This window comes from Gavialis gangeticus, unplaced genomic scaffold (genome assembly GCF_001723915.1).
Source record: "Gavialis gangeticus isolate Ggan-Ray unplaced genomic scaffold, GavGan_comp1, whole genome shotgun sequence".
NCBI classification, from domain to species: Eukaryota; Metazoa; Chordata; order Crocodylia; family Gavialidae; genus Gavialis; species Gavialis gangeticus.
In genome coordinates, this window is record NW_017729019.1 from 13,602,257 (window position 1) to 13,613,226 (window position 10,970).

At 46.8% G+C, this 10,970-nt stretch overlaps 2 protein-coding genes across 3 annotated transcripts in view; one reads left to right on the plus strand and one right to left on the minus strand.

Annotated features, from left to right (window-relative positions):
• Window positions 1-39: 39 nt before the first annotated feature.
• Window positions 40-7,273, plus strand: TSHB (thyroid stimulating hormone beta). 2 transcript variants are annotated; one of them, XM_019514287.1, is made up of 3 exons: window positions 40-380; window positions 6,276-6,435; window positions 6,940-7,273. In XM_019514287.1, the coding sequence occupies exons 2-3, from the start codon at window positions 6,277-6,279 to the stop codon at window positions 7,180-7,182; spliced, it is 402 nt and encodes a 133-aa protein (XP_019369832.1). In that variant the 5' UTR covers window positions 40-380; window position 6,276; the 3' UTR covers window positions 7,183-7,273. The 2 variants fall into 2 exon arrangements, with proteins under 2 accessions (XP_019369832.1, XP_019369831.1); XM_019514286.1 differs by lacking the exon at window positions 40-380 and adding an exon at window positions 5,377-5,489.
• A 3,165-nt stretch (window positions 7,274-10,438) lies between these two features.
• LOC109295334 (mitochondrial glutamate carrier 1-like) overlaps window positions 10,439-10,970 on the minus strand; it is a 7,102-nt gene continuing 6,570 nt past the window's right edge. Inside the window, exon 7 of the mRNA XM_019514121.1 lies at window positions 10,439-10,943. Coding sequence (XP_019369666.1) covers window positions 10,784-10,943 — 160 coding nt within the window. The 3' untranslated portion in view covers window positions 10,439-10,783. The remainder of the gene's footprint in view (window positions 10,944-10,970) is intronic.

Below are 10,970 nucleotides of genomic sequence, written 5' to 3' on the forward strand. Positions count from 1 at the left end.
GTGGAGCTTCCCACATTCATCCTTTCTTCCTGGCAACTCCATCTCCAAACAGATTCACTTGAACCAGGAACGGATGATGGATGCAAGCTCTAAATCCAAACTAAAATGACAGGTATGGTCAGCAATGAAGTTGGTGTAGACAGGCTGAGCCCTCAGCTAGACTGTTCTCAGTCTATTTTTACCCCAGTGTCATTTTGCTGATTTAATGTGGTTATTCCACAGTGGTACCAGTGAAAGTGATGGCAGAACCAGTCCTACACTTTCTCCTGCGAACTTGAGTGTGTAGTTCCTTTGTTATCAACTCATGTGGTAAAGCAGAGGAGCAAGATTCATGGCTCTACCAGTCAACAGTGAAAGTGCAGAGTTTGCATATGAACCAGGTATGTTCTGTAGCAGTGATAGTCAGTGCTGGGGCACCCTGGGTGTCACAGGATCTTTTCAAAGGTTCCCTGAGGTATGAGGAGATAAGCAGGTGTGAAGAGATGTAAAGGCTCAGGCTAGCCCCTCTGCAGGGAGGTAAGCACTGTAATAAATATATTAGCTTTTAAAATTGGATACTGCTCAATTCACAAACATTATGGAGCAGTGCCACAGGTCCAGTGAGAGATGCCTCGAGTCCAAAGGGTTGAGACCCACTGCCTTAGAACAATTTGACTCCTTGCCAACTGGATTTGAAAACTGTTCAAGCATAGCTGGTCCTAGGCCATCTTGGCTTGTACAGGAGCAGGGCAGCGGTTGAACTAACACTGATTTTTAGCGAGTGTCTTTAAAAAGGGGTGTCTTGAGTTTTAAAAAGTTGGTTTCCGAAAGCTTGCAAAGAACAATTTTTCCAACTATTTAGTTGGTTTAATAAAAGATATCCCATCTACTCAAAGAACTTTGTCTGCCTTGAGTCTAAAAAGGTTGAGAAGCACTGCTCTGCAGGAACAGGGAACTTTTCCATCCCCGTAATCCATGGAATAGGTTAACATGGGATACTGATCCAGAGACAGTGTGCAGAATTTACTATGCTCTCATCACGTTCTTTTGTGGTTTTTCTTTGCTCAGTGGTTCTTGTACACACTGGTCTGGGCTCCACTCTCACTCATGTCCAGGGAGCTCTGCCATCTTTAGCAGTAACTCAGCATACAGAATGAGGGACAGCACTAGAAACATACATGGTAGACACAGGCCTGACCTCTTGCCAGGCGTGCCTCCTGCAGATCACATCCAGCATATCTGCCAGCATGCTTACTCCTCACCTACAATTTCTAGTAGATGTGGAGAGCCTGATTCTGCTCTTGCGTACACTTACTTGGGTCAGACTTATTGACACGTGATCAGATTATCTTCCAGACACAAACTGCTTCCCTTAATCCCCAAGTGATTCCTTCTCAGAAATAAAAACCCTTTGTAATCTGCTACCTACCACTGCACATGCGAAGGATCCACGATCTGGGGAATTCTTTCATTCCTTATCTTGTAATAGACCATTTCTGGCCAGAGGACTCCTGTGAACAATGTCCTGGTGTATGGATTAGACTTGATGACATTTCCGTTCAGTTATTCCAGTTGTGTGAAATGCTCTGTTCTGTATAAACCACAAAAATGAAGAGGTTTATGTTGTATCTTGAGTATATAAATCAAGATCATGGGTGTGTGCTCTACAACGAGACATCCTTATTGTTTAAATCCCTGGCTGGTAAGGAAATGTGGTTACTAATCCTGGGAGCAGAGGAGCAGAGCTGTGAACTGCAAACCTTTGATTATGATAGATTAGAGCTCGATGGAAATATTTCAAGGGATAACACTGAGCACGTATGAAGAGCACGTGGGCTTTAAACATTCATCAGCCACAAACTGTTTAAATACAAAACCTGATGGGAAACACAGAGGCTGCCCCTCTGCTAACAACAGCTAGGATTTTTTCCTCTTTTGTCACTGGAGATCTGTGTTGGGATGGTACTGACAATGTTTCCCTCCACCAAATTCTCCATCATTTGGGAATCTGCCTGCCTTGGAGACTTCTTCGTTGCTGTATCCGGAGTCCTAACATGCAGCAGAAGCAACATATGTATTCCCCCTTGCTTGTGACTAGCCTGCCCAGTTTCCCGTCTTGTCTTGTTACACTAGATTTCCTGCTTCCTCCTTCCTTCGTGATCTCTCTCTTGACATTATGGTATTGGTCTCTGACTTTGAGCCTTTTCAGATAATTCTGTCCATCTAATCCCCCAGCATCCATTTAATTTATCTGCCCACCAAGCTTTTAGGCAAGTCAGAATCTGGAGCCACGCCATTTAGGATTACTGGGTTCTTTGCACAGGGATTACCTGCAAAGTTTCCTGCATATCGCTGGCATCACGGCTTTTACTTCATGAAAGTGTAAATGATTGATGTCAGAGAACAGGTTGCTTTGGTTAGCAGAAAGGTTAGAGATACATAATTCACACTCTGACTGACTGACACAGAGCACTGCTAAGACCCTGAGGGCTGCTCTGGCACATTGAGAAGTATGACAGCAGGGTGCAGGTCAACAGTGGGTCAGCTGGAGAAATGGATCCAAAGGAGTCAGAGACTGGGCTTTACTGGACTATCCTGGGAAGCATTTGAATAAGATACCTTGTGCATTCATAAGAGACCCTGTGTGATGGCAGCAGCATGAACTGGAGTCAGGGATGCAGCTTGGGGGTCCTTGCTGCTACTGGAGTAACCCAGGTTAGCGAGGGAGCTGGGGTGTCTCGACTGCACTCTGCGTCATGCTGTGTCGACACACAAGACAGGGAGTTCCAACAGACAAATGCATTACGGTGTCGTCAGACCCCAGGATGGACTGTGCCTCCCTGCTTGGCACATACTGTGCTGAACTCTGCAGCGGCTCCAAATAGCACTGACAGCTGTCCGCAAGGGCAGATGGGATCATTTATCATCCTGTCTGACTTCCTGTATTGCACAAGCCAGGGAATTTCATCACAAAGTTGCTTCTCTATGAACCTCATCACTCAGGTGTACCTGAAGGTATCTAGTTTTGAAATGAAGACACCAAAAGATAGAGAATCATCACTTCCTTTGACAGTCTGGCCAGTGGCTAATCGCTTCTGCTTAGACAAAAGATAAATAAGTCATGTTTTTGTTTGATCTGTTTTTTCTGGTTCAGTTTCCAGCTCTTAGCTCGTGATAAACCTCTTCCATTAGAATAAAAGAGACCTCATAACTGGATTTTTCGCCCCATGAAGGTAATTTTACACCATATTTGAGCCACCTCTTAATGTCATTTTTGATAAGCTAAACAGATTGTGCTCTTCAACATTCTCACTGTGAAAGCCAGTCTATAGCTGGGATCATCTCCATTCTCCCCATTTTTTCTCTCTCTCGTTGTATACTCTCTACTCCCTCAATATCCATTTGACAATCCCGGCACCACCCTGGGTGCAGCAGTCCAGCATGGGTTTCACAGACACTGCACACAGACGATAAGCCCCCTCCTCATTCCTACTCCTTCCCCCCTGCTTATGCCTCCATGGTTCACATTTGCTTTGTTGATCCAGCACCACTTTGGGAACTTATATCAAATAGTTTTTTATTTGTAGCCAGTTGAGCTCATGCTGGTGTTTATCAGCCTAAAAAGCTCTCTCTCTTCAAGAACATACTTGTAAAGAGTGACCATATCCCCTTTCAGTCTATGCTTTGCTAAACCAATCAAACTAGGCACATTTAAACTTCTTTTGTAAGAAAACGTCTCTATTCCCTTGACCATCTTCATGGCCATCTTTGAGCTTGTTCCAGTTTAAGTCAATCTTTTTTGAACACTGGTGACCAGAACTGGATAAAGTGTTATAAATGAGGTCTCACCAGTGTCCTGTATTCAGTATTAGTGCCTCCCAGTGTCTACTGCCTTGAGCTCTCCCTTCTATTCTTTCTGGAGCTCAGTACAACACACAGTCTCCTTATCCATATCAGATTTCCTTAATCCAGAAAATTATTTCCTGAAACAAGTTTTAAGCACCCATATTCTCATATGTAGAATATATTTGTGCATGTAGGCCAGGAAAGAGTTAAATAACATAGTTACAGCAGCGAAGTATCAGTGTTTTCCTTTTGTTGCTGAGGCAGCATGGACAGATGTTACTGAGAGTACAATTAATACTGTACTCATGTCCTTAAGCCAGATACAGCCATACCTAATTTCTGAGAGGTTATATAAACCAGCCCAGATATAGCGAATGGGAAAGTAAAGCATTTAGTGACTCTTGGGTGGGGGGAAGGAAAATCATTTCTTCCTGGTAGAATAGCAACCTTGTGGCACTCACCTGGGACAGAACCTGTGCAGCCCCCAGGTGCCGCGGTGACTACCACAGGGAGGCACCACTCAGAGGCAGCCAAAGCCCTGCTCCCTGGTCAAAGCACTGATGTTTTTCCTAGGCCAGGTTTACCAGGACTCTGTACATTTCTCAGGTCTGCGTACACAGTTTGTACCTGGCTGATGAATGCTAATAGCAGCTGTTGGCTATGGAAGCATGTGCAGAAGGATGTGGCAGCGGGGCCGTGAAAAGGGAATGGGGAAGAAAGGCAGACTGGCAGCTGCTAAAGCAGGGGAGAGCAACGGCTACACTCGGGATGATGATATGTGCATCTCGCTGAGGGCAAGACGTACGCACCCGCACAACCACCACCTTAGTCACCTGAACTGAACTTAGGCACTTTTCCCCACTTCTAGATGCTCCAGATGTGCTGGCTTCTAACTGTGGTACGGAGCTATTTTCTGCAGGCTCAGCTTCTGCCAGATGTTGTCTAACTTTGAGCCACTTGCTAACTTCGGCCTGTTGCAAAAAAAGTTCAAAGTCCAAACCATTTATCTGGGCACAGGCATGAGCAGACAGGAGCTCCTCCCCAGGTCACACAGCAAGTGACTGAGGCAACTGCTGTGGTTTACCAACTGTTTGCACGTTGTTTGGTCTTGGGCTGTGTGACTGCATCACTTGGCAGCACCTGCCTGGTCTCTGGAAACACAGTGATTGGAAGAAGCCAGAATCAAGCCCCTTTCCCAAAATAAAGTCTGTAATTCCTGTAGCAAGTTCTCAGCACTCAGGCTACCTCTGTTTGTGTTAGCTTCTTTGTAATTACTTCATTGTCCTGCAAAATGATCAATGTAACCTTTTTAAAAGCAGCATTTGGTTTACAAGTCTTAGAGGAGAGTGTTAAATTAATTAGATTTCCAGCTCAGTTCCAGCTGCTGATATTTCAGACATGTTTGTTCCTGTCATATTTATGTTGTGGTTCAGCATTAATTTTCAATAGATAGATAGTTTTGAGATAAGCAAGCAGCAGTTCAAGTGCAATTATATAAACAATAAGATCAGAATGGAATTAGCATGCAGAGTATAAAGCTCAGCGATCGTGTGTGCCCAGTCATTGCCTCCCTGGCTGAAGGAAGAACCTGGTTCCTGTATTGCAGAAGATTTCAGCTGCAAAGGAGTTGGTCTTTCCAGGATCAGTGTCACTGCAGCTGTCAGGTGCTGTAACCTGGACAATGGAGTAGCTTTTCTGGGGGAAATCAGGAACTGAAAGAGAATTTAGAGAGTGATTCCATATGATTGCAGACCCTGTCAGCTCAAATGTGTAGCTTTAGTGCTTGTTAGGTGCAGCCAGGGACTAATCGGGGCCTCATTCTGAGGACTGCTCAGCATACGCGGGAAGGAGTCTGGAGAGCTGACAGATGAAGTGGGGATTCATCACTCTGTTTTGCCGATATTCTGTATTGCATTGTCATCTGGCAGAAGCTGTCATTTATTTCCTGGCAGCATGCCCACCTCCAAGCAAGGGGCTTCTACCTAGACACAGCTGGAGTGTGATAAACATGATGTTGCCTTTGATCTGTAAAAACGTGCTTTAAAACCAGTTGGGTTACTTCAACTTTTATGTTGAAGTCTGGAGTTTCAGGTGCATCACGTCTGGATCCTTGAGCAGGGAGGTGTGGGCAAATCCTGTATTTTGTTGCATCTCCCTGTCAGGATCCATTAAAGGAAAGTTCTGTGTAATGCAGTTCAGCAGCGAGAAGTGAACGTGAGGTTTGTCTTCCAGGCCCATCAAGTTGTCTCGGCTGGCACCCAGCCTCTGACAGTGGCTATTTCCATTGCAAGTTAGGGACTAAGGGTGGAAGCGCTTTGTCAGGCTCCCATTAGAGGCTGTTTGAATTTTCACATCCCTTGTGTGAATAATATAACTGTGCCCCAGTACATTCTAAAAACAGGCCAGGGGGCCTAATCTAATGCTTTCCCTTTGACCATTTTTTCATCCAGCATGCATCCCATCATCCTGATGATTCTTTTTGGCCTTACTGTTGAGCAGACAACATCCCTTTGTGCTCCCACGGAGTACATCATCCACGTGGAGAAAAGAGAGTGCGCCTACTGCCTGGCCATCAACACCACCGTCTGTGCTGGATACTGCATGACCCGGGTACGGGGAGTTCTGTTCTAACCAGGGGCCCCTGCAGTGCCCATGGCTGCAGTCTGACTACTTACCCTCACTTGTTGCTTCTGCTAGAAAATTGGTGGGACAAACACTCTCCTAACAGTAGTTATACTACGTAGGAAAAGTCATGTTCATGGCAGGCTTATCAAGTCCATTTACGCACAGAGGCACTTACCACCTTCCTGGCATGCAAGGACTTGGCTACTGCACTCTTTGAAGCCTCCTCATTAGTGAGGAGGGGCATCAAGATGGAATGGGTGAAAGACAAAGCTTTTTTTTAATGACCAATTGACTCGAATAACTTCTGCACCAGGAGGCTCTAGGAGGTAAGGGAGGCCAGTCACACAGCTGCTGAAGGACAGGCCTGAGCAGGATGCCTGTGGCAGGGTTGGGAGGCCTGGCTGCATTCTAAACATGATGTGAGGCTTTGAGACACTGGGCTGCTTGGGTACCCATCAGTGCATCAGAATGTCCCTCCTTTCTTTGCAGGACAGCAATGGAAAGAAGCTGCTCCTCCAAAGTGCCTTATCCCAGAATGTGTGCATGTACAAGGACCTGGTGTACCAGACAGTGCGGATCCCAGGCTGTTCCAGTCACACGGTCCCCTTTTACTCCTACCCGGTGGCAGTGAGCTGCAAGTGTGGGAAGTGCAACACCGACTACAGTGACTGTGTTCAGGAAGCCATCAAAGCAAACTACTGCACCAAACCACAGAAGCCCTCTAACATGTAAGTGTCTAACTTCACGAGGCAGCAGTGTATACTGTGCCGCACAGCTAATTACTGGCTGCCTGCCTGCCTGCCTGTAAAAAGAACATGAATAAAACTGTTGTAGGTCTGCAAATCAGTCTGCATAACTTGTTAATCCAAAAGTAATTCAGCAAAGTGACAGCAGCATTTGGTTGTACTGCCAGAAGCAGAGGGAGGCCAGCAGAGAAGCTGTTGGTGGAACTGCAGGCGGGGTGACTGGAGTAGAAGACATAAGGCCTCAGGATCTGTTAGCATCACCTCCAGGTTGGGATCTGGTCCTTACCCATGGCACTTTCTAGACTGGATCACTGTAACACATCTCTGCTTAGTAATGCCCCTGCTCTTGACTCTGAAGTGCTGACATCCCTTCCCAATCTTCTGTGTGACTTAAGAACTGTCCCTATGAGAGAGCTGTGGTTTCTTTTCAGGGCCTCCCCACAATATACACTGGAGGGTGAAGAACGTGTGGGGAAGGTGGGCTGAGCCTTCTGCTTAGGGTGTGTTTGTAAATGTCAAGTACCAGGTAAAATGAGGCTCCGATGTACAAGGGAACATTTGATGGCCTTTCAATAAATGCAAAAAAGAAAGAAAAAAAGAAAAACGTGCCCCTGGCACTCAGTAGCACAGACTTCGCATGAGCATCTTCACTGCAATTTTGCACACCTCTGCCCTTCACTTCAGGACTACACCCTCTCCACATGCAGTGATCATATGTGCCTTCTGTAAGGGCATGTCTTCACTGCAGGGTGAACTGCACATGGGTTTCACACATGGATGCACTTAGGCTGGGTTGGACCAGTTCAATTACCAGGCTTGTACCCGTGCTGTGCACAGCTATGCACCGTGTTAGGAGGTCCAGGAACAGTCCTTGATTCACAGTGATGTGCCTACCACTGAGCTGAGCAGCACAGCCCAAGTGGGTGACTTACACTTGGGCTGCTAACAGGTACTTGGACTCCAATCCGCACCCTCCCTTGCGGGAGTCAGCACAGGGTGAGAGGAGTGTGCTTGTGTGCGCAGGAGAGGGGTAGTGGCAGCACTCCCTCAAGAGCTGGGTTAGAGCTGCTGCAGAGATATGGCCCTAGTCCTGGGGTGGCATGAGTGAAGAGAGGGGGAGCCAGAGCGAGCAGGAAAGAATTTGCTTCCCCTGCTGAATTTTGGCCTTGCTGACAGCTGCAGTTGTGCAGTGACAGCAGCAGGTGGCTCAGTGACGAGCTACAAATAAAACAGACCAAGTGCTGAGTGATGGGGCAAGTTCCCATCAGGTAGTTCAGCCGATTTCAAACCAAGGCAAAGGTACTCAAAACCCCACAGAATGCAGCAATGGGATCAACTCCCAGCACTTTGTATTTCTTTATTTTTCTCTGGAATGCCGAGTCAGAAAAGGCCGATTCAGTCTAAACCAGTCCCAACCAACCAACCTGACCCCTTTGTTTCAGGAGAGCCCAGCAGGCAAAAGCATACACGTAGGGCCCACTGGTAGAAAAGGATCACAGCTTTTATTGTAATGCTGGTGTGGCATGTACGGGGCAAAGACAGCTTTCACAAAGCTGCTATTGAAGTTACAAAGGGACTTGAGCTTTCAGAGCTTACGCAGTTAAACTGCATGTTACGCCCACTAGATCTGTGGATGAAGCCACACCAGTTCATTTTTCTGCAAATGGCAGGAAACACTGGGCACATCCCCAGAGCGACGTGACAAGGAACTGAAAGAACGTTTCTGACAAGGTTAAAACCTCCAGGACCAATTCTGCCCTCAAACACGCATGCAACTCCCAGTGAATTCAACGCGAGTTGGTACCATAGCCTTGTCCGAGGGAAGGACTGCCCCCCTAAGAGCTGAAATATGTAAGTGTGCAATGGACTGCTTATGAGCTGAACCCCCTCCCCCTCCACATCTTCTTGGTGACCAGATGGTGCTGAGGCTTACCAGTTCTCCCAGCTGAATGGCACCCCCCATACCTGTGCTTGTTGTACCTCTGTTGCCTAAAATTGCTTAATTTTAGCAAACACCACAATACCCACATTCCCCTTAGAGTAGTAAACTGTGATTTATAAAAGGTCAAATAATTGTGTTCCCAGTTAACCATGGTAAGTGAATTACAAAACTATAAGAGTTACCACCAGTAAGAACAGCAGAGGGAGGTTCTTCCACTTCTCCCAGATGAATAATTCCAACCTCATTACCCACCACAGCTGAAGAACATGGAAACTGAGTACTCTGGCCTGGCTAGCTGGCCACGAAGTTGTGCCAATACAAAAAGACTTGGCCCCAAATACAGTGGCTCAGATCCCATCCTGCCCGTTAGACATCTGAGCCTGCCTAGGTGCTGACCAGCAATTATGCGCTTTGCTGCAGGGGAGCAAACTTATTTGACCTACAGAAGTGCACTGCTCCGAGCAGCCCAACAGGCAACAGACTGCATCTCCAGAGGTTGAGCCTCTCTCACCTGCAGAGGCACATGGTTCTCCTTTGCTGTGGTTAGAGAGCTGTGTGCATGTCCAGAGCATGCAGGGAGCTGCCTTCAGGCAGCCACCAGGAAATGAGGCACAGGGGTGGTCTGAATGCAAGACTGCATCTTTAGACAACTGCATCTTGGGATGCTCTTCTGCTGTGGAGGGGGTACAGTTTATGATATTTTGTGAGGAGGAGCCAGAACCTAAGGCTTCTCTGCTGCTGGCCATCCTTCTGGCCCACACTTTTTGCCTGTTCAGAAGCTCAGCTCCAACAGGAAGGTGGTAGAGGTGTGGTCTTTAGCCCTGCATTGCTACTGTGGTCACGGCCCTGCCCTGAGAAGCAGTTGTAGATTCAAAGAAGGAGGTAGCTAGACCCTGCGGCCCATGTCTGAGCAAGTGCTCTAAGCGCTAGCTTACAGAGCAAGAGTGCACTTTTCAGATTTATGAATATGTATTAACAAATGGATACAACAGTAGTTTTCCATGGGCTTAAATCAGAGTGGACTAGGATCCCACATAATGACCTAAATCCCTGAAAGCTACGTGAGTGCTGCTTAGACTCTAAGGTGTAGAGGTGATGGACCACTGCTAGAAATAGCTTTTGTGTTTCCTTCACAAACATGTTACAGCTTCAGGATTGTGTCATAACTTCCACATAACAGTCTTTCATTTGTCCCATTCCAATATATTCAACTCCACCACTACTCACACTACCAGAAACCCTTCCCCTAACGCCCGGTCACGCCCCGCTCTGAAAAGGATGTGAACTCAGAAAAGCAGCCGTGATCATATTGCATGTAGAGATTTACACCTCTCAAATGCTAACAACACAGCAGCCAGTGTACCACAGCATCTGATGTCCCAACAACAGCTGTGCAAAGGTACAAAAGCATCATGGGAAGTATGAGGAGGACATAACAGCATCACCAAGATTAGGAGCAGTACTAGTGAGGCTGGGAACATGGCCTCAGCCTTCCATTAGCACTGGTTGATGTTAATCGTTCCAGTAAGTCCCACGCTCCAGGTGACACACCATCCATCTGGGCTGCCGTTTGGTTCTTGGTTCCTTTTTGGGCTGACGACTCCTGCAGGTTCAGTGCCAAGATGTCCACAGAATGGAGAAGAGACTAGGTTGAAAATCTGCTGTATCGGGAAAGGTCCAACAGAAACTCCCCAACTCCAATGAAGTAAATGACTTGAGCTATGCCAAACAGAGGAGCAATGACCAATGCTCTGCAGCCTGCCCCTTTCAGAAAGGCAGATGGACCCTCCTTCAGCCAAATCCTCCTGAGAATGGAGCACAACACAAAAAAA

Bases quoted from the DNA above. Each gene is read 5' to 3' on its own strand.
- TSHB (XM_019514287.1), top strand. From the start codon at position 6,277: ATGCATCCCATCATCCTGATGATTCTTTTTGGCCTTACTGTTGAGCAG. The intron at 6,436-6,939 runs GTACGGGGAGTT...CTTTCTTTGCAG, and splicing joins CTGGATACTGCATGACCCGG to GACAGCAATGGAAAGAAGCT.